Raw genomic sequence first — 23,098 nt, forward strand, 5'->3', positions numbered from 1 at the left:
GGAGAAATCCCATTGGTCCTCTTTCTTTCTGGACACTCCCAATTCCGAATTTCGAGGGAGCCCCATTCCTGGCTCAGAGACCAGGTCTTCGGGTTTCCGGCACTGCCGCACGCTCAAAGACCAGCTGATCGGCGCATGCGCCTGTGCACCAGAAACCCGGAAGAAGAATGGGTGATGCCACACATGCCAGGCAACATGGCTCCGCGTGCCACTTCGGCCACACGTGCCATAGGTTCACCATCACGGGACTATAGTAACTTTTCTTCAGGCTCCTTGGAAGGAGGGTCTGCATGAGGATAAAACAATCAAGATGGTATCTGCAACACAACACACAGAAAAGGGGGACAGGGCTTCAATCACATTGTAGACAACATCTTGAGTTTTCTTCTTTAATTGTCTTTTTTAAAAAAGCACCAATGGCTTCTCAAACTACCACCAATTATGCAGTTGAGTTTGGGAAAATAGCAGGAATCAGCACATCTGAAGTACAATGAATGAGCTTCACCTGTAGGAGAAGAACAGGCAAAACTGGGAGGTGGAGTTAAATGAGTCATCAGCCTAGAGTTGTTAGGTTGCCATAAATGTTCCAAGTCAAACCCCTCTTGAATCCCATTAACCCTTATCTGGTACTAATTTAGTATTGAACTTTGGTTGACTAGATTCTTGTATATTGGTATGAACAATAAATCTTCTCAACTGTTTGTGCCTGACAGCACCCTGGTAAACTCTCCTTCATGATCAAAGTCACTTCTTTGTTCAATATGCCTTTTACACATACACATACCGCAAAAACCCCTGCTTCAGGGGAAGTGTGAAAAAGAGGGAGTTTCAGAGAAGAGCAGAGAAGTGGTGAGTCTCCAGAAACTTTCTAAATTCCTTGCTAAAGTGAGGTCAGCTTATGCTCTTTAGGAGCCTTCCTCTGTAGTGGCCTGCTAGCGGCCAGCAAAGCTGGTGGCAGACTCAGGCAGTGAGGAGGTTGGGGAGGAACATGGGCCAGTCCTGGAGTCTGGGGAAGGCTCTGACGAGTGCTCTGTGTTGGAGGCAGAGAGGGGGCCAGGGCTGTCTGACAGCCCTTCGGAGTCAGATATCAGTGGGGCAGAAGAACAGCTGGAGTTTGTTCCTGATGTGCGCATGCGCAGAGCTGCCAGGAGAAGGGAACAGCTAAGGAACAAGGGCCGACTCGGGAGTAAAGGTATAGGTGGATGGTGAATGGTCCCTCCCATAGGGAATAAAGAGAAGCGAAGGGGAGGGGAGTTTACAGGAGACAATTAGTTCAATTCATGAGGGTGAAGATCTGTTCCCGACTTCTTGCCAAGTATTGTCTGCTACAGAATGGCGTTTCGAAGATATCGACCTGGCAGCTCTCCAAGCCTGATAAAGGTCTGTAGGTGTGAAATCTCTTGAAAGACTCTTGGCAGGGACTTTACTGGAAGGGAATTCACTTTAACCTAAAGAAAAGAGGTTTTATCAGGACGAGGAGTCTGCTTCATGGTTTGTGGAAGCTTAGGTCAGAACATCCTCATTCAACAATCAGGAAACCACACCGAAGCACACAAGTGTGACCGGTGGTAGAGAAATATGATTAAACAAACAAACAAACAAACAAACCAAGGGAAGACAAAGTATTACACAGCCAGCATATTTAAAAAAGGAACCAGCAAGGAAAACAGATAAGAACAAGACACTGTAATGGCTAAGAACAGGAAAGTTGAAGAAAGAGATGGGAAGGGCTAATTCTGCACAAGAACCTTAAGAACAAAGACATACAGAATTGAGAAGACACCAACAGATTAGCAAATGCCGCCTCTGCAAAGAACCTGAAGAAACAGTAGATCACTTGTTTAGCTGTTGCAGGAAGATCACACAGACTGACTGCAAACAACGGCATGATAAAGTAGCAACAATCCTGCACTGCGAGAAATACTGTTTGCCTGGACGCAAGAACTGGTGGGACCAGAAACCAGATACGGTCATACAAAACAAAGAAGCTAAAATGCTCTGGGACTTTAGAATTCAAACACACAGGCACCTGCTGTTTAACACACCAGACTTAACAATTGCCAATAAGAACGAGGAAAAAAGTCTGGGTAATACATGTGGCAGTACCTGGAGACAGCGAAACAGAAGAGAAGGAACTGAAGAAGATAACAAAATACATAGACCTGCAAATAGAAATAGAATGACTGTGGCAAAAGAAAGCAAAGATAGTTCCAATAGTCATAGGTGCCTTGGGTGCAATCCCAAAACAACTGGAGCAGTACATGAACATTACTGGCATCAACAAATTCAGCATCAGTCAATTGCAAATGGCAGCTTTACTCAGAACAGCTTACATCCTGCAATGGTAACTCTAACACCTAAAACATCAACATCTGCCTTTGCCAGGTCCTTGGGAAAGACTCGATAGGTGGACAACAGTGCCAAATCCAGTCTGAACATCTGGCTGACTGTACAATGAATCATAATAAAATAAATAAGCCAACCTTTCTCCTGCTCTCTGATTGCTCAGCAGCTTCACGGAGACATCTGTGTTCCAAGCCACGTGGAAGGCTTTCAGCGAGATGCCAAAGCCCGTCTGACTCAGGGAAATGTTCTCGAGATCCTTCTGGGAAATGATGGGCACCAGCTTGGACATTTTAGGACAATTGAAAAAGAAGTGAAGCTGTTAGAAAAAGGAAAAAAGGAGAGAAGAAAATTAAAATCACAACGAACGAATAGCCTTTATTGCGGACACTCACCAGCAAAATCTACAATTTTACAACTGAACAATAAAGCCCACAATAAAAAGTGTTTATATAATGTGATAGTAAACAAAGTACAAATATAGAGTAATAGTAAGATGATAAGAAGTTGGCATAGACAGCAAACTGGGAACTGAAATATTTATGTGCCATTAAGATCTTCAAACTCAACACACAGCAACAAAAACCGCAAACCGGCACAAGGTTGAGTTGTGACCGGCTACTCAAGTCTGCAAATCTTCCTAATTTGCCACATCAAAAAAAGGGCAATGAAATATATCTTTTAAGCTCAAAATAATTCTGTATTACATAGTCAAACTCAGGATGTCTTACAATTAATTATGTGTTGCAGGACAGTGAAAATGTAGGAGCTTGCTTTTCAAAATTGGAATGCAGCCACAGAAGGTTGAAAAGTCCATCAGAAAAACATCAAAGCAGAATTGGAAACCACTGAACCCTTCCTTCCTTCCTTCCTTCCTTCCTTCCTTCCTTCCTTCCTTCCTTCCTTCCTTCCTTCCTTCCTTTCCTTCCTTTCTCCTCCCTCTTTCTTTCCTTTCTTTCAGAATTTGGGTCTTTTCCTCCTGGAGGTGTAGAGAAAGCTTTTTGTGTGTGTGTGTCGTCCTATTTACTGAAGATTGTCACCTCCTACAGCTAATTGTGTAAAAAAACACAAAAGCAGAACCAACCTATTGCAGAATTTACACAGGCTTAAGGGCATTGGTGAAAGAGCTCATGAGTACAACTTGCACAAGATTCTAAACAAAGAAGTGGATTTTCTAAAAAGTTTGACAGAGTTGCTTGGTAGTGAGATGGGCAGCATACGCAGTAAATTAAGTAAATAAATAAAATCCATTCAAATTTAAGAGGAGGATCAGAGCAGAAGGGTCCTTGGGATTAGAGGCGTTCATCCAAACAAGTGTCACTACTGTGATCCCACTTCCATCTATTTCGTACATGCACATGAAATCCCAAAGCATTACAGTAGTCCTCGCCTGATGAACTCAACTGAACCCAACCTTTCCGTTGCTCAGCAAGACAGTTTTGCCCCAATTTATGACCTTTCTGGCCACAGCTGTTAAGTGAATCAGGGCAGTTGTTAAGTAAGCAACACGGATGTTGAGTGAATCTGAGTCTACTTGTCGAAAGGTCGCAAAAGGTGACCCCATGACCCTGGGGCACTGCAACCATCATAACTCTGGGCCAGTTGCCAAGCACCTGAATTTTGATCACGTGTCCACGGAGATGCTGGGATGGTCATCAGTGTGAAAAACAGTCACACATCACTTTTTTTAGCGCCATTGAAATTTCAGATGGTCACTAAATGAACTGTTGTAAGTTGAGCACTACCTGTATCAGAGACCCTGGGGTTTTTTTGGTTTTTTTTAATCATTTGGATCAATTGCATTCAGTTTTGGTCGCCATGATGTAAAAAAGATGTTGAGACTCTAGAAAGAGTGCAGAGAAGAACAGCAAAGATGATTAGGGGACTGGAGGGTAAAACATATGAAGAACAGTTGCAGGAATTCGGTATGTCTAGTTTAATGAAAAGAAGGACTAGGGGTGACATGATAGCAGTCTTCCAATATCTCAGGGGTTGCCCCAAAGAAGAGGGAGTCAAGCTATTCTCCAAAGCCCCTGAAGGCAGAACAAGAAGCGATGGGTGGAAACTAATCAAGGAGAGAAGCAACTTAGAACTAAGGAGAAATTTCCTGACAGATAGAACAATTAATCAGTGGAACAACTTGCCTGCAGAAGTTGTGAATGCTCCAACACTGGAAATTTTTAAGAAAATGTTGGATAACCATTTGTTTGAAATGGTGTAGGGTTTCCTGCCTGGGCAGGGGGTTAGACTAGAAGACCTCCAAGGTCCCTTCCATCTGTTGTTATTAAATATTAAGGATCATATTGAATATTGCAACTATGGAGGTGTTGACAAGGCAACCCAGAAAGTAGCATCCAGGAAGGATCATTCACGGCCTGGTTGTCGTCACCAGGGCCAAGAAACCTTTAAGAAAAGGCATTGTCCATGGCTCGATCTTATCTAAGGGATGCCGGGAGGGAGAGCATTTGAGGAAGACTTCAGAGAAAATGAGCTCACCCTCAGAAGCTTTAATCACGATTAATCTTAATCTTTCTTGGTTTAGTTTGTTTCAGACAAACAGCAGGAAAGAGAAAGCTGGCAAAAGAGAGGACATTCCCGTTAGATATGGCGGATTCACTGAACCAACATGTGATCTGCTTAACGACCATGAAGACTCGTTTTACAGCCATCTAAAAGTAAATCAAGTTTGGTCACCTGATGGCCCATTTAATGACCAAAATTCTGGGCTCAACTATGGTCGTAAATTGAGGACTTCCGATACACAAGTAGGATCCATCTGAACAGCCATCTTATATGGGCTCCTTTATTTGAAATATAAATACAATGTCTAAGCCAGTGACGGTGAACCTTTTCGGCACCGAGGGCCCAAACTGGAATGCGTGTGCATGCACGCCAGCCACCTGGTCTTCATGCGTGCTGGAGCACTGGAAATCCAAAGACCAGCTAGCCGGCCGTTTTTGGCCGTTTTTTGGCCAAAAAATGTCAAACAGACAACAAGTGGTCAAAATTGGCAACACTATATCAAATCCTGTTCCTGTCAAAAGTGGCATTCCCCAAGGTAGTGTTCTTGGACCAACGCTCTTCATACTATACATAAATGATCTCTGTGACCTCATCTCAAGTTATTGTGTTCTCTTTGCTGACGATGTCAAACTATTTAATACCACTAACAATACTTCTACCCTACAAGAAGACCTCGACTTAGTTTCCGATTGGTCTAAAACTTGGCAACTCCAAATCTCAACCAGCAAATGCTCAGTCTTACATATTGGAAAAAAGAATCCTATCAACAAGTACAAATTCGATGGTCATTACCTTACTGATGACCCCCACCCTGTCAAAGATCTTGGAGTTCTCATATCAAATGACCTAAATGCCAAAGCCCACTGCAACTACATAGCAAAAAAGGCTCTAAAAGTTGTAAACCTAATTTTACGCAGCTTCTTTTCCAAAAACTCTACACTACTAACTAGAGCATACAAAACATTTGCCAGACCTATTCTTGAATACAGCTCATCCGTCTGGAACCCATACCACATCTCTGACATAAATACAATAGAACGCGTCCAGAAATATTTTACTAGAAGAGTTCTTCGCTCCTCCGAAAACAACAAAATACCTTATACCACCAGGCTTGAAATCCTGGGATTAGAAAACTTACAACTCCGTCGACTTCGACATGACCTGTGTTTAACACACAAAATCATCTATTGCAATATCCTTCCTGTAAAAGACTACTTCAGCTTCAATCGCAATATTACAAGAGCAAAAAATAGATTCAAGCTTAATGTCAACCGCTTCAAACTTGACTGCAGAAAATATGACTTCTGTAACAGAGTTGTTAATGCTTGGAACTCATTACCTGACTCCATAGTCTCTACTCAAAATCCCAAAATCTTCAACCAAAAACTGTCTACTTTGACCTCACCTCATTCCTAAGAGGACTATAAGGGGCGTGCATAAGAACACAAAAGTGCCTACCGTTCCTGTCCTATTGTTCCCTTCATTATATCAAATTAATATAGCTGATGCGTATCTTTTTTACTTATATATATATATATATATATATATATTCTTCATGATCTATTGTTTTATTTATGACAATGTTTGTGTATACTGTTAGGACAAAATGAAATAAAAAATTAAAAAATTAAAAAAAAAATTCAGGCCATCTTTTGGGTATTTTCAGACCATTTTTCAGGCTGTTTTCTGGGCATTTTGGGGCTGTTTTTGTCTTGAAAAATGGCCCCAAAATGACCAGAAAATAGCTGGAAAACGGCCAGAAAAACAGCCTGGTTTTTGGCCATTTTTCGGGTCATTTTCCAGCGCTCTGACAGAAACCAGAAGAGCAGCTGGCAATGGCAGATATGCCCACATACTGATGTTTGAACCAGTATATAAAAAGAAGCCAAAAGCTTTGATATGTGGAGAGAAAATAATAATAATCGGAAACAATGTTGGATTATTCAGAGTAAAATCATAGGCAGTAGAAATGCTCTAATAATTTCTCATTTTTTTAAAAAAAAATCCCCTCAATATCAATCATACAATCCTGAATGTGTCCAATTTGCCTGAAGTGGAAATTTTCCAAGGAAAGTTTTAATTCTGGAAACTTTTGCAGAACGTATTTTATTGCGGAAAAGTTTCCAACCCCATTCCCGATGTTTCCTTGTCCCTGAGCCAAAGGATGGATAGTTTTAATCTAGGACTCTATGTTATGTAATGATTGGCTTAGCATGTTGCATGAATCCAGCCTGACTGGTTGGTTTTTATGAGGTGCTGTTCAATGCCAGTCCCCAAAATGGGTCAACTCAGTACCCAAATTAAGTCTGTTTATATAACATAATAAGCACCTCAGATGAAGTCAGGATGGGAAGCTAGAAGTTGGCTGGACTTGGAACATAGAATACAAAATAACAGGCTTGGGAGATCTTTTAGGCCAGGGGTCTCCAACCTTGGCAACTTTAAGCCTGGTGGACTTCAACTCCCAGAATGCCCCAGCCAGCAAAGCTGGCTGGGGAATTCTGGGAGTTGAAGTCCACCAGGCTTAAAGTTGCCAAGGTTGAAGACCCCTGTTATAGTCCAACCCCCTGCTCAAGCGGGAGACTATACCCATAATGGCGAATCTATGGCATGCGTACTGGAAGTGGCATGCAGAGCCATCTCATGCGAGTCGTCACCTTCTTGGATGAGAAGCGAAATGTCTTCAAGGAAAAACCAAGGAAGTCCATTTGCCTCTTGAAAAAAGCACCTTTGGGACAACCATGACCTGGATGACTGAAAATCTCCATAGACTTCCATTCTTATCTACTGCCAATTTCCTTCGGCCGTTAGTAGTTCAGATTCTTAGAAAAAAAAAATCCATATGCTCATTTGAACAGCCTGGTCCTTCCAATTTCCCTTGGCACTTGATCAGCAAGCCGTTTGATTAATTAATGGTTCTCACTGTCAGGGAATTTCTCCTTAAGTTCAAGGTTGGACTTCCAACCCTCCAAGAACTCCCCGGTCTGTACGTACAGTAGTAGCACAGCAGAATCACAAAAGTCCAGAGGGCCTCTGGTGGCTCAACGGATTAAGTCTGTCTATTATTAACACAGCGGCTTGCAATTACTGCAGGTTCTAGTCCCACCAGGTCCAAGGTTGACTCAGCCTTCCATCGTTTATAAGGTAGGTAAAATGAGGACCCAGATTGTTGGGGGCAATAAAAGTTGATTTTGTATATAATATACAAATGGATGAAGACTATTGCTTGACATAGTGTAAGCCGCCCTGAGTCTTCGGAGAAGGGTGGGATATAAATTCAAATTTTTTAAAAAAAGAGTTCCTTATCCCTGCCACCGTATCTCCTAAGACAGTGATGGCTAACCTTTTTGTCACCACGTGCCGAAAGTGTGCACACACCAATAATGCAATGCGTGTGTGACCCCCTGCACTCCCCTGCCCCTGCATATGCCTGTGCAACCCCACACACACCCTGCCACCCCGCACATGTTTGTGCAACCCCATGCATGCATGTGTGACCCCCATGCTTCCCCCGTGCATGTGCATTTGACCCCCACATGTGCACCACCTCACCACGCACACTTGTGCAGCAGAGACCCGAAAATCAGCTGGCTGGTGGGAGGCGCACACACATGCGGGATGGAGCTGAGCTGGGGCAACTGCTCGCGTGCCCGCAGAGAGGGCTCTGTGCCATAAGTTCACCATCACAGTCCTAAAACACCTGTTTTTATCCCGCATGAACCTCTGAATTGCAACACAAACCTGGCACTGGATCTCAGTGAAACTGAAGACCTAATTATGGAAGTTTGCTCACTGTTGTAGACGGAGAGGATTAAATCAAAAAAGGCACTGCCTGCAATGAGGAAAGAAACTCTCACAATGGGAATTAAAGGCAGGAAGATATTCTAAAAATAGAAAGAACCGAAGCATCATTAAAGCGCATCACTCCCAGAAGCCAACGTACAAGAAGAATTTGAGGCAAGACAGGTAGTCCTCGACTTACATCTGCCACGGTGCACAAAATTTCTTTTGCTAAATGAGACCATTGTTCAGTTTTGCCCCATTTTACTAATTTTCTTGCCGTTGTCATTAAGAGGATCGCTGCAGCTGTTAAGTTAGGAACCTGGTTGTTAAGTGAATCTGGGTTCCCCATTGACCTTGTGCTTGTCAGAAGGTCGCCAAAGGGGATCGCGTGACTCCAGGACACTGCAACCGTCATAAATATGAGTCAGTTGCCAAGCTGTCGAAATTTTGATCGTGTGTCCATGGAATGCTGCATCGGTCGTTAAGTGTGAAAATGGTTGTAAATCACTTTTTTCAGCGCTGTTGTAACTTCAAACGGTCACTAAGTGACTTGTTGTAAGTGGAGGGGTACCCTGTTTCCCCCAGAATAAGACATCATTCCCTGATAATAAGCCCAAACGGGCTTTTGAGCACATGGCAATAAGGCCAAGCGCTTATTTCAGGGTTCAAAAAAATATAAGACAGGGTTTTATTTTCGGGGAAACATGGTACCTGTAATTCAAAACCAACAGAAGGGTGCTTTGGTATTCCCTAAGCAGAGAATTTTGGACCATTTTCCTCCACAGCTGAACTTTTCCATAATTTGAATTTGAATTGGCTCTATAAACAACTTCCTGGCAAAGGAAATCGGGAAAAAAATAGACATTCTTATCTTCTCTGTTGACGCATCTGGGAAATCCCAGGGACCAAAAGTAAATATGGGAACTGATTAAAAGAGTCAGATAGGGTTCTATGAAAAGCTGTTGGACCAATTTTTTTCCCCGGCAAAATATACTTCACTCTCCTGCTTTTCTGCTGCAGCTTTCTTCCCTGCCTGCCTGCCACCTTTGACAACAGAATGAAAAATGTTATCTATTAACTTATAGACTCATAACTTATCTAAATATATTTTATATATTAAACTGAAACCTATACAGGTTAGTCCTTGAATTCTGGAATTGAATTCCACAGGTCTTAACATTGCCACATTTATGCTGGCCCTGCTATAGTATAATATTTCAGTCTAAACTCTATTGGTGTATGGATTAACCAACTTTGTAAATTACAGCACAAACCAGGATTGTACTCTTCAGGGGTTTATTAACCTGCTTTCCACCTTGTGCTAAGCATGTTAAATGTCAGCTATTCAATAATCCATAGTACAGTTTAATTATGGACCACGTCAAATCAGCTAGGTCTCTTGATATTGTCTCCAGACTACATTTTTCTTTTATTTTCCTTATATGTTTTTGGGAATGGAAGATAAAATTTCATTCTCTTCATCTTCACTCTTTAAACTCTTTCCTAAAAGGTTGAAATGTTTCACCTCAGCTACATCACCACCTATATGGTGTGTTCTGAGTTTTAGAGTCCTGTGTGAACCAAGACATCGTGTCTTATTCCACAAATCAAGCTGATGTGATTTGCAAGGAGGTCTTGCAGTGACTTCCTGAACAGAGAGGGATACTGTATACTTCTTGTTGTTGTTAGTTGCGAAGTTGTGTCCAACCCATCGCGACCCCATGGACAACGTTCCTCCAGGCCTTCCTGTCCTCTACCATCCTCTGGAGTCCATTTAAACTCATGCCTACTGCTTCAGTGATACTGTATACAGTATACAATGATACTGTATACTGATACTGATGATACTGTATATACAGTATACAGATACTGTATACATACTGTATACTGCAGGAGTCAAAAAGTGGGCTGTGAAAATATTTACAGACCCCTCACATCCTGGACCTAAACTGTTTCAATTCCTACCCTCAAAACGACTCTACGGAGCACTGCACACTAGAAGAACACAAGAACAGTTTCTTCCCAAATGCCATCACTCTGCTAAACAAATAATTCCCTCAACACTGTCAAACTATTTACTAAATCTGCACTACTATTAATCTTCTCATCGTTCCCATCATCCATTTCCTTCCACTTATGACTGTATGACTGTAACTTTGTTTTTGTATCCTTACGATTTATATTGATATTGTTTCCTGATTGCTTATTTGTACCTTATGACTATCATTAAGTGTTGTACCTTAGAATTCTTGATGAACATATCTTTTCTTTTATGTACACTGAGAGCATATGCACCAAGACAAATTCCTTGTTTGTCCAATCACACATGGCCAATAAAAATTTCTATTCTATTCTATTCTATTCTATTCTGTTTTGTTCTGTTCTGTTCTGTTCTGTTCTGTTCTGTTCTGTTCTGTTCTGTTCTGTTCTATTCTATTCTATTCTATTCTAACAGGTGGCTGACCAGAGAAGGAGTAAAGTAACCAAGCAACCAGACAGCATCTTGATTGGACAGTGTGACTTGGGGGAAAGGGAAAAACTTTATTTTTAATTAGGGGAAAGCTGCCGGAACTTTCAGAGTTGGCTTTCATCAGTTGTGCCAATATGATGTAGCCAATAAACTTATCCTTTGAGGAATCTACCTGCCTCAGAGTTCTACTTCCTATGGGTGTATTACTTGAAATGCTGACACTGAGTTTATACATGTTATATACAGAGGTGGGTTTCAGCAGGTTCTGACCAGTTCTGGAGAACTGGTAGTGGAAATTTTGGGTAATTCGGAGAATCGGTAAATACCACCTCTGACTGGCCCCATCCCTATCTATTCTCTGCCTCCTAAGTCCCAGCTGATCGGGAGGAAATGGGGATTTTGCAGTAATGTTCCCCTGCCACACCCATCAAGCCACGCCCACAGAATCGGTAGTAAAAAATGTTGAATCTCACCACATAACCAAAAAGTTTTGTGAAAGACCATGAAAGGCAGCAAAGAGCCAGGCTGTTGTGGTCCGCCAGCAGCCTGCGGACCTGGCAGTAGAGTTGGACGGTGAGGAGGCTGGGGAGGACAATGGGCCAGTCCTGGAGTCAGAGGAAGGCCTGGACAAAGGTTCTATGTTGGAGGCAGAGATGGGGCCAGGGCCATCTGGGAGCAATGCACCAGAACCTCCAGAAGCGGACAGCAGAGAGGCAGAGGAACAGGAGGAGCCTATTCCTAGTGCATGCATGAGAAGAGCTACCAGAAGGCAAGAGCAGCTGAAGCAAAAAGAACAACTCGGGAGTAAGGGCAGAAGATGATTGACCTCTCCCACAAGGCTTAAAAGAGCAGCAACGAGCAGTTGGGTTCTTTGTAGAAACCAGTGTTGAGTCCATTGCTTCTTCTCAGTGTCTCTTGAACTTGGTGATAAGGCAGAAGGACTGTTTATGAAGAATTTGTTTTGGACTAAGCTGAGAAGGATTTAATTCTCAGCTGTTTTAATAAAATAAATTTGTTTAGGACTGAATTATGTTTAGTAATCACTACTTGGGCCTCGGTCACAACACAGGCCAACTGATTCAATGAAACAGCTGCTCCTTTGTCTATCACATTTTAGGACTAAACTTGAGACAATGCATTATTTCCTTGTTTGTCTGGAATGTGGGGAATTCAAAACTCTTTTTGTTCAGTTTAAGAAGGGAAGGAAATTAGGCAAGTAAATCAAAGAAAGTTAAGTATTTATGCCAGAGGATTTTTTAAAAAAATGTTATCTTGGGACTGACGACCTGAAGGCCAGCAAAGTTTACGATTTACTATTAACTATTATCTTCTACCTACCAGGAACCAAACAGTGGTCTTTGCATTCCTTTGTAGTCTAGACCAAGGGTCTCTTGGCAACTTGGCAAAGATTTGTGGACTTCAACTTCCAAAGTTCCTCAGCCAGCGAGGAACTTTTCTGACCACAAAGGAATGCAAACAGAGTCAGACCGTTCCACCCTTCCTGTTGAGAAAAGAGTTGCTTCAATGTTTGTTTCCTCCATTTCCACACTTTCATTTTTCCTTTCCTATCACATCAATTAAGACTGAATCTGCAGGCAAGAAGCTGGACTACAGTGGTACCTTGGTTCTCAGTACCAAAAATGATGAATTCCTTCTAAAAATTTCCCATAAGGAATAATGTGGTGAGTCACAAGACAGCCGGCACTGACAAGTTCTAGCTTGTGCGTTGAGTACCAAACAAACAATGAATACCGGGACAAAATTTTGACGTCAAAATACATTGAGTTCCAAATTCGATGAGTTTCAAAGAAAACAGTTGAGAACGACGTACCATTTATTTGTATTGAGTTAAGGTTCATTTATGGGTATGAGAGTTCTGGCATACATATATAGGTAATCCTCGACTTACGACCACAGTGGAGCCCAAAATTTCTTGTTGCTAAGCGAAAAAGTTGTTAAGTAACTTTTGTCTCATTTAGCAACCATTCTTGCCACAGTTGTTAAGTGAAACACTGAGGTTGTTAAGTTAGTAACATAGCTCTTAAGCGAATCTGGCTTCCCCGTTGACTTTGTGAGGAGGTCACAAAAGGGGATCACAGGACCGCCCCGGGACACTGCAACTGTCATAATTAGGAGTCAGTTGACGTTTAGTTTAGTTTAGTTTAGTTTAGTTTAGTTTAGCTTAGTTCAGTTCAGTTCAGTTCAGTTGCCAAACAGTCTAAATTTTGATCATGTGGCTGTAGGGATTCTGCAACAGTCGTAAGTGTGAAAAATGGACATAATTAAGTCACTTTTTCACTGCTGTTGTAACTTTGAATGGTGACTAAATAAACAGTTGTAAGTCAAGGACTATCCTGTAAGAGTTTTGGAATGGTCTTTCTATACAAATCCAGGAATGGGGTATTTGGAAGTCAACTGTTTAAGAAAAATGTTGGAAATCATTTTAGGTTGCCTTGTGGCAAAAAGTATAAGTAGTCCTTGACTTACGATCACAATTGGGACCAGAATTTGTTATGAAGCAAGGCAGTTGCTAAGTGAGTCGCACCTGCTTTTATGATGTTTTTGCCATGGTTGTTAAGTGACTCACTGCAATTGTTAAGCAAATCGCATGATCGTAAAGCAAATCGGGCTTCTCCTATTGGATTTTGCTGGTCAGAATTTCCCCTGGGAAGATCGCAGAGGGTGATCACATGACCCTAGGATGCTGCACCCATCATAAATGCTTGCCAGTTGCCAAGCATCTGAGTTTTGATCATGTAACCATTGGGATATTATGACGGTGCAGGGACTAATCATAAATTACTTTTTACAGTGTTGTTGTAACTTCAAATAGTGGCTGCATGAATGGTTGCAAGTCGAGGACTTCCTTGGACCACTTCTTCTTTGCCAGCCCATGGAAGGAGGCAAAGGCCAACTATCTTTGGCATCTTACCAAGGGATTTGGCCAGTCAACAGATTCAAAGGCACACACAGAGAGGAGTAGGGAGTAGAGAATAGAGAATAGAGAATAGGGAGGAGGAGGAGATGGAGGAGGAGATGGAGGAGGAGAAGCAGGAGGAGGAGGAGGAGGAGGAGGAGAAGCAGGAGGAGGAGGAGGAGGAGGAAGAGGAGAAGTAGAAGCAGAAGGAGGAGGAAGAGATGGAGGAGGAGATGGAGAAGATGGAGGAGGTGGAGGAGAAGAAAGAGGAAGAGGAGGAGGAGGAAAAGGAGGAGGAGGAGGAGGAGGAGGAGGAGGAGGAGGAGGAGGAGGAGGAGGAGGAGGAGGAGGGGGGGGAGGAGGAGGAGAGAATTCTCTATTAGTACAAAAGAAGCTTTGATGACTTGGCTGACCCAGCTCCCAGAACAAACCTTAAAACTGTTGTTCCAACCAGAAACACAAGGCCAGCGTAACACAACAATTAAAGCATGGAACCATGACTGAGATGGTCCAGATTCAAACCACATTCAGCCAAGATATCTCCGGACCATTCCTGTCTGGCTTAGCAAACTTCATGAAGCTAACTTTTAAGCAGAGTTTGTGGAAGAAGCCACAATGAGTAGTATAGACCTAAAAAAAGAGAAGTGGGAGGAAAAAACCCACACACAAAAAGGAAAACATAGAATCATAGGATTGGATGAGATCTTAGAAGTTATGGTCCAACCAACTCCCTCCCCCAAAGTAGGAGTCTTCATACCATTTCAGACCAATGGTTGTCGATCTTTCTTGAAAACCTCCAACTATGGAGCAATTTCAGAAATAGGGGAAATCCCTAGGAGGTGTTGAAATTTCAAGAAAAAAATTGTTGTCATCCCCACATCTCTTGTGACATCTAGCAGCAGAGTGAGCTGCAAAAATACTTGAAGATGCATGTGGGCCACATTTCAAGGCACAAGTAGATCATTCCTTAGTTAATCCATTTTGCCAGCATCCTCAACCATAAGTATCCATACCTAACCCACAACTGAAGTAATGAAAGTGTGTAGAGAAGAGCAACAAAGATGATAAAGGGTCTGAAGGCTAAACCATGTGATGAACGTTTTAATTCAGAATAGAACTGGAAGGGACCTTGGAAGTCTTCTAGTCCAACCCCCTGATCAAGCAGGAGATCCTATATTATTTCAGACAAGTGGCTGTCCAAATCTTAAAAACCTCCAGTGGTGGAGCACCCACAACTTCTGGTGGCAAGCTGTTCCATTGATTAATTGTCCTTACTATTAGGAAGCTTCCCTCCAGCCTTTGCCCAAAGCTCCACACCAGGAGTCTGAAGCAGACCCCAAGTCAGAATTTCTGTCCCACTCCAATGCGGACAAAAAGACCCTGAAGGGGGAGACTCTCTGCAGCAACACAAACGTTCATTGCACATATCTGTACCAGGGGCTGTAGTTTGAGGATCCCTGGTTTAGTGCAATATAAAAAATGCAAATAATTTTTCTGGGGACCACCAAAATTTTCTCACAGACCACTAGTGGTCCACAGACCACCAGCTGGTGACCGCTGCATCAAAGAGTCACTGAACAAGCAATAGGAAACTCAACAAATAAGTGAAACAAAAACAAAACCAGCTAACAGCAAATCCCTTTCCTACCTCGAACAGGAGCCAGAATCTTGCAGAACTTCTAAAACCAGGAAACCCTTCAATCTGTGACCTCAAGCCCCATCATTCCTGACCAAAGATTATTTAAAATATCCAAACCATCTTCTAACAAGTCATAAATTGGGAGCTTTTCTCAATAGGAAAGGAAATGCATTTGTTGACAATTGGAAAAGGAAATCCTGACTTCCTTTTGTGCAAAAAACGGACAGTGTATATTACTAATCGCAAGAAAATTCTTCTCTGATCCCACAGAGTAAACGTGCCTACTTTAAAGTAAAACCACCCCATTCTATCGGACTTACTTTTACTTGTAAAACCAGCTTGTGAATGACCACACAACGGTTTCTTAAAAGCAGTTTGGGATGCACCATTTGCATTATTATTATTATTATTATTATTATTATTATTATTATTATTATTATTATTATTATTATTATTATTATTATTATTATTATTATTATTATTATTATTATTATTATTATTATTATTATTATTATGTAGAAAATGAAAGGATTGAAAAGATTACATTCCATTTCAAATGTAACTGTAAAGAAGAATTAGAGGGGAAAAAATCCTTTAGGGGAATAAAAGGGAAACTTTAAAAGAACATTTTTAATCAGCTGACACCTCCCCTCCAAATTTTAAAAAAAGAATCCATGAAAAATCATACAGCAATAGATGTCAAGCCAGCTAATAACCATAAAAGGGACTGGAGCATTACACAAACCACTTTGAAATGAAGTGGCACAGACACCTTGAAGAGAAAAAAGAGGGAGAGGGAAAGAAAGAGGAAAAGAAGGGAAGGAAGAAAGGAAGGAAGGAAGGAAGGAAGGAAGAAAGAAAGAAAGAAAGAAAGAAAGAAAGAAAGAAAGAAAGAAAGAAAATTTTCCTTGATACAGCAAGAATAACTTTCCATATCTCATTCTCAACTGATCAACCCAACTGCACGTCATTCTTTCTGCTCGTGTTTCTTTGCCTTATCAGAGTTTGCAAAATATTTACTTTTCTAAGCAATAAAACACCCAAACGTACATTTTGCCACTTGCAATAGTTGGATGGCTGCTCGTAAAACAAGGCAGACCAAACCACTCTTTGAACTGTGGAATGCAGAAGAAACTCTGCAGGAAAAATCTGGACTTACCTCTTAGAATCCAAGCAGAGGAATGGTCTTAACCAAAGTTTGTGGACCGAATTTCTAGCAGCCGGAGCAGCAAAACAGCCTCAAGCTCAGATGGCAATGAGTCAGTTGCCCTGTAAAACTCCTCCTCCTTGTTCAGCTGACCAAGGCCCAAAATTCCCCCAGGCAGTTCAAGTTCTCATTGTAACTCTTTCATGCCTAATGAGAGTTGCAGCTCGTTTTCCACCAAGGTTGTAAAAGCCTCTGGAACACCAATGAATGAAAAAATCCAGCAACATCGCTACTTAGCTCTTACTGGTTTCAGTAATTTCTGAAAACTTGGAGGGAGCTTATGATGTCCCAAACATCTATAATTGTTCTCAAAACTGGATGAAATCTAATCTAATCTAATCAGAATAGACCTGGAAGGGACTTTGGAGGTTTTCTAGTCCAATACTTTGCTCAAGCCGGAGACCCTATACCAGTTTTGGCGAACCTTTTCGGCACTGAGTGCCAAAATAGGAGTGCACGTGCGCAGAGGAGCACCAGAAACCGGAAGAGCAGCTGAGCTTCCGGTTTCCAACATGCGCATGCACGCTGGTCACCTGGTCTTCTGGTTTCTGGCACGCATGCGTGTGCGAAGAGCAGCCAGAAGATTAGCTTCCCTGTGTGTGGATGCATGCCGGGAAGATGGTCTTCTGGTTTCCAGTGCTCCCACGCACACGAAGACCAGCTGGCCAGCGCACATGTGCATGCAGGTCAATCTGGAAGAGCAATGGGCGACGGCTGGCGTGCCTGGAGAGATGGCTCTGTGTGCCACTTCCGGCACACATGCTATAGGTTCACCATCACTGTCCTATACCAATCCAGAGAAGTGGCTGTCCAGTATTTTCTTTAAAATCTCCAGGGGTGAAGCACCCACAACTTCTGAAGGCAAACTGTTCCACTGGTTAATTGTTCCATTAGGAAGTTTCTCCTTAATTCCGAATTGCTTCTCTCCTTGATTAGTTTCCATCCTTTGTTGCTTCTCCTGCCTTTAACTTTGTTGCTGGCAATCCTTATGATTTATATTGATATATTGACCATCATTTGTGTTGTAAATGTTGTACCTTGATGAAGGTATCTTTTCTTTTATGTACACTGAGAGCCTATGCACCAAGACAAATTCCTTGTGCGTCCAACACTTGGCCAATAAAAATTCTATTCTATTCTATTCTATTCTATTCTATTCTATTCTATTCTATTCTATTCTATTCTATTCTATTCTATTCTAAGTTGATCCTCACTTCTTTGTGGCAGCCCCCCAAATACTGAAATACTGCCATCATGTCACCCACACACCCACAAGTCCTTCTTTTTCTCTAGACTAGCCAAACCCAAATCCTGCAACCGTTCTTCATATGTTTTAATCTCCAGGCCTTTAATCATCTTAGCTGCTGTTCAATCTTTCGATATCAATCTTTTGATATCTTTTGACATCAAGATGACAAAGTGTTTCTCTCATGCAGTGAGCGAGGCAAAAGGGTACAGCCTTCATCTTTTCCAAAAGAAGAATGTCACATCTGGAGGGTTTCGCCCCTCGGAGGAGGACTCGGAGGTGTGGCTGACCCTCTTTTAGATCCTCGGCAGCTCGGCCTAGGACTGTTCAAGATCAGGCCTGGAGCAGGCCTGGAGCAACTGGGTATGGAGTCCCTGACATCAAGGCCCATATGGACTGACTTTAACACCAACTGACTGACTTGATGGAGAATGGCTAGTCATCTGTACCTGGGGCAAGTGGGACCGTTCAGGTTAGAGGGCAGAATAACGGCCCCATGGAGCCCTGGAAGTCCACGGTTCATCTCGCCAGCCAGAGAGCCTAACCTTGCTATAATAACTGCGCTACAATAACACCTTGACATTTTGACCGGCCTGGATGGACTACTGACCGTTTTGTACTTTATTTACTTATGCGAAGATTTTCAACCGCGGACCTTCTTGCCCTGCGAGACTCCCCTCTCTCGCAGGTCTGGCCCTCCACATTATCGAGGGCACATCTTGAGGACGGGTTTTGGAACCCCGAGAGATGGCATGCGAAATCTAGGAGGCTTAGGGGATTTTTAATGAACTCTTTTAGTCGTTTTTTATTGGGGGATTTTAAGGGGAATTTTAAGGGGAGGATTTTAAGGGAATTTTAAGGGGAGGATAGGGCGGGTGATGGGGTAGCCCGTCGGAAACCAGTTCCAGCGCATGCTCGTGGCGACTATCAAATGGGTTCGGAGGTTAAGGGGGGGGAGTGTGTTCCTTTGTATGAGGGTGAGTCCATTTGCACGGTAAGTGGGAGGGGCAGATATGGCGGAAGGGGGGGATCGCATCGGTTTAGGGGGTCACGCGTTCGATGTATACAGGCGATGGCGTGCCCCGATCCCCCTGACTTCTCCCGTTCCCCGGATGGTCAAGATCCTCAGAGCCTGGGCCTTCGTCTGATGTTATGCAACGCACGGTCCGTGGCCAATAAGGCCCCCCTAATACATGACCTGGTTCAGGGGGGTGCCACGGATATTATAGGCGTTACGGAGACCTGGTTGGGCACTGAAGGGGGTGTCCCCCTGGTTGAGATGTGCCCACCGGGTTTCCGTGCATTCCATCAGCCGAGGGCCCAGGGTAGGGGTGGGGGGGTGGCGGTTGTTATTAAAGAGAGTCTAGAGCCGAAGGAGGCCACTGTACCTCAGATTGCCGGGTGTGAATCCCTCTTTGTGAGGTGGGGTCATAGATGTCAGATGGGCTTGCTGGTCGCGTACCTGGCTCCTTGCTGCGTGACAGCCGCCCTGCCCGAGCTTCTGGAGGTGCTTGCCGGGGTGGCAGTGGAGACCCCCAGACTTTTAGTCATGGGGGACTTTAACTTGCCATCTGCTGGCTCGTCATCGACAGTAGCTCGGGAGTTCATGGCCTCCATGACAGCCCTGGACCTGACTCAAGTAGTTGATGGCCCTACTCACATCGGGGGAGGCACACTGGACCTGATTTTCATCTCTGGTCAGTGGTTGAAGGATCTGGACTTGAGAGATATAGTCACAGAACCTTTGTCATGGTCAGATCACTCCCTCCTTCGCCTGGACTTTCTGACCGCTACCCAACACCGCAGGGAGACGGAACCACTACGTTGGTACCGTCCCAGGCGCCTGATGGACCCAGAGAGGTTTCGGACGGAGCTTGGGCCATTCCCTGAGGATCTGGCTCACGGCACGGCAGAGGAACTAGCCGCAGCCTGGGAACGGGCTGCGGCTGGGGCTTTAGACCGTGTCGTGCCTCTGCGGCCTCTGCCCCGGCGCAGACCCCACCCGGCTCCTTGGTCCTCCGAGGAGCTGAGGGGGATGAAACGCCGGAGAAGACGCCTAGAGAGTTCTTGGAGGTCCAGCCGTTCAGAGGCTGATCGGACACTAGTTAGATCCTATACTAGGACCTACCTAGTGGCATTGAGGGAAGCGAGGCGTTGCTCGCCTCCTCCCTCATTGCGTCGGCAGATAACCGCCCAGCTGCCCTGTTTGGTGACCCGCTCCTCCTTCACCAGGGGAGCGGGATGACCCGCTGCAGGGGCGTGCTGAGGAGTTTAACGGTTATCTATACGATAAAATCGTTCAGCTTCGAGACGGTCTGGACCAGAATTGTGGCGATTCGGACGGGACGGCTGAGGCGGTCTTGGTGATATTGTCTGGGATGAATTTGACCCTGTGGCTCCGAGGACATGGACAGGTTGCTGGGTAGATTGAATGCCACCACGTGTTTACTGGACCCGTGCCTCCTGGCTGGTGCTGGCCACTCAGGAGGTGACACGAGGCTGGCTCCAGGGATTACGAGCGCTTCCTTGTTGGAGGAGTCTTTCCGGCCGCCTTGAAAGAGGCGGTGGTGAGGCCCTCCTCAAGAAGCCTTCCTGACCCGCTGTTTTAGGTAATTATCGTCCGGTCTCCAACCTTCGCTTCGCCGCGAAGGTTGTAGAGAGTATGGTGGCATATCAGTTTCCCCTGCACCTGGAGGAAACTGTCTATCTAGACCCGTTCCAGTCCGGCTTCCGGCCCGGTTACAGCACTGAGACGGCTTTGGTCGCGTTGGTGGATGATCTCTGGAGGGCCAGGGATAGGGGTTGTTCCTCTGCCCTGGTCCTATTAGACCTCTCAGCGGCTTTCGATACCATCGACCATGGTATCCTGCTGCGCCGGTTGGAGGGATTGGGAGTGGGAGGCACCGTTTATCGGTGGTTCTCCTCCTATCTCTCCGACCGGTCGCAGACGGTGTTGACGGGGGGGCAGAGGTCGACCCCGCGGCGCCTCACTTGTGGGGTGCCGCAGGGGTCGATTCTCTCGCCCCTTCTGTTCAACATCTATATGAAGCCGCTGGGTGAGATCATCAGTGGCTTCGGTGTGAGGTACCAGCTGTACGCTGATGACACCCAGCTGTACTTTTCCACACCGGGCCACCCCAATGAAGCTATCGAAGTGCTGTCCCGGTGCTTGGAAGCCGTACGGGTCTGGATGGGGAGAAACAGGCTCAAGCTCAATCCCTCCAAGACGGAGTGGCTGTGGATGCCGGCATCCCGGTACAGTCAGCTGAGTCCACGGCTGACTGTTGGGAGCGAGTCATTGGCCCCGATGGAGAGGGTGCGCAACTTGGGCGTTCTCCTGGATGTACGGCTGTCTTTTGAGGACCACCTGACGGCCGTCTCCAGGAGAGCTTTCCACCAGGTTCGCCTGGTGCGCCAGTTGCGCCCCTTTCTAGACCGGGATGCTTTGTGCACAGTCACTCACGCCCTTGTGACGTCTCGTCTGGATTACTGCAATGCTCTCTACATGGGGCTCCCCTTGAGGGGCATCCGGAGGCTTCAGTTAGTCCAGAATGCAGCTGCGCGGGTGATAGAGGGAGCCCCTCGTGGCTCCCGTGTGACACCTATCCTGCGCAGGCTGCACTGGCTACCTGTGGCCTTCCGGGTGCGCTTCAAGGTGTTGGTGAACGTCTTTAAAGCGCTCCATGGCATAGGGCCGGGCTATTTACGGGACCGCCTGCTGCTATCGAATACCTCTCACCGACCCGTGCGCTCTCACAGAGAGGGACTCCTCAGGGTGCCGTCGGCGCGACAGTGTCGTCTGGCGACGCCCAGGGGAAGGGCCTTCTCTGTGGGGGCTCCCGCCCTCTGGAACGAACTCCCCCCAGGACTCCGTCAACTTCCGGACCTCCGAACCTTTCGTCGCGAGCTTAAAACTCACTTATTCATCTGCGCTGGACTGGGTTAGTTTTAAATTTATGGGTTTTTTAATGGGTTTTTATTCTAAATTTTAATCTTGGCCAATTCAATAAGTTTTTTAACTGTATTTTAATTGTATTTATTGTATCATTGTGTATTTTACTTGGCTGTGAACCGCCCTGAGTCCTTCGGGAGAAGGGCGGTATAAAAATTTAAATAATAAATAAATAAATAAATAAATAATAAGTGGTTGCTTTAGTGTATTGTTTATGCACAACAAATTGTGTGTTTGTTCCAGATGGAATTTAGAATGGAATATGGACTTTTTTTTTACAATTGTTGGGTTGAATAATTTAGGGATCAGTATGTTCTGGAGAGCAGATGTTTGTTTTAGTGTGTTAGGTGAAGTAGATCATCATGCTGAAAGAAGTAGATGGTTGTGTTGAAGTATGTATACATTCACATGCTACAGGCACACAATAATTGTGTTTTGCTTATCTGGTTTTACCATTAATATATTAATTTAACTTAGTTATGGAACTGACTCGTTCTCTGAGTTTCTAGGAATGGCAAACTAGCTCAGCCATGTTCACACAATACACTGAATCACTCAAAAACTAACCTAGTTTGCCATGTTTTACAAATGTTCTTCAAGACACTTAAGAGGGATGGGCAAACCCGGCCTTTGGATGCTTTTGGAGAGCCCCTTGAAGTCCATATGAAAATGGGAATCTGAGGAAAGATTGATATTCTGTTCGGAACAAGTTAAGGACAATAATACTGTAAATGCTTTTCTAGTTGCATTTCTTGCTAACCTCATGAGTGAGTGGGAAACCCAACCATTGTTCATTTTCCTTTGGGTACATACAGCGTGTGTATCCTTGGATAGACAGGTTAGCCAGTTTTAAAGTTGCTTAAATGGGAGTTTACCTGCTACTTGAGACCGACTTGTAGTGTTGTCCTGTGCTAATGACTCAGGTTATTTTGGAAGGTAGAATCTAGCACTGTTTTGGAAATATGCTAAATCTATGTCCAAAAATAGCCCAATTAGAGGAAGTGTGCTGAGTGAAGCA

General features: G+C 44.2%; 1 protein-coding gene across 2 annotated transcripts in view; it reads right to left on the bottom strand.

Annotated features, from left to right (window-relative positions):
• Positions 1 to 16,953, bottom strand: part of LOC131184378 (receptor-interacting serine/threonine-protein kinase 2-like) — a 43,649-nt gene extending 26,696 nt beyond the window's left edge. The window contains exons 1-2 of one of the 2 annotated variants that reach the window (XM_058155576.1): positions 16,835 to 16,953; positions 2,484 to 2,662 (exon numbers count right to left, since the gene is read on the bottom strand). In XM_058155576.1, coding sequence (XP_058011559.1) covers positions 2,484 to 2,635 — 152 coding nt within the window. In that variant the 5' untranslated portion in view covers positions 2,636 to 2,662; positions 16,835 to 16,953. Of the gene's footprint in view, positions 1 to 2,483; positions 2,663 to 12,457; positions 12,544 to 16,834 lie in introns of those variants that run through there. The other variant, XM_058155575.1, reaches the window with a different exon arrangement.
• Positions 16,954 to 23,098: the final 6,145 nt, after the last annotated feature.

Source organism: Ahaetulla prasina, chromosome 12, assembly GCF_028640845.1.
Source record: "Ahaetulla prasina isolate Xishuangbanna chromosome 12, ASM2864084v1, whole genome shotgun sequence".
In the NCBI taxonomy this organism is placed as follows: Eukaryota; Metazoa; Chordata; class Lepidosauria; order Squamata; family Colubridae; genus Ahaetulla; species Ahaetulla prasina.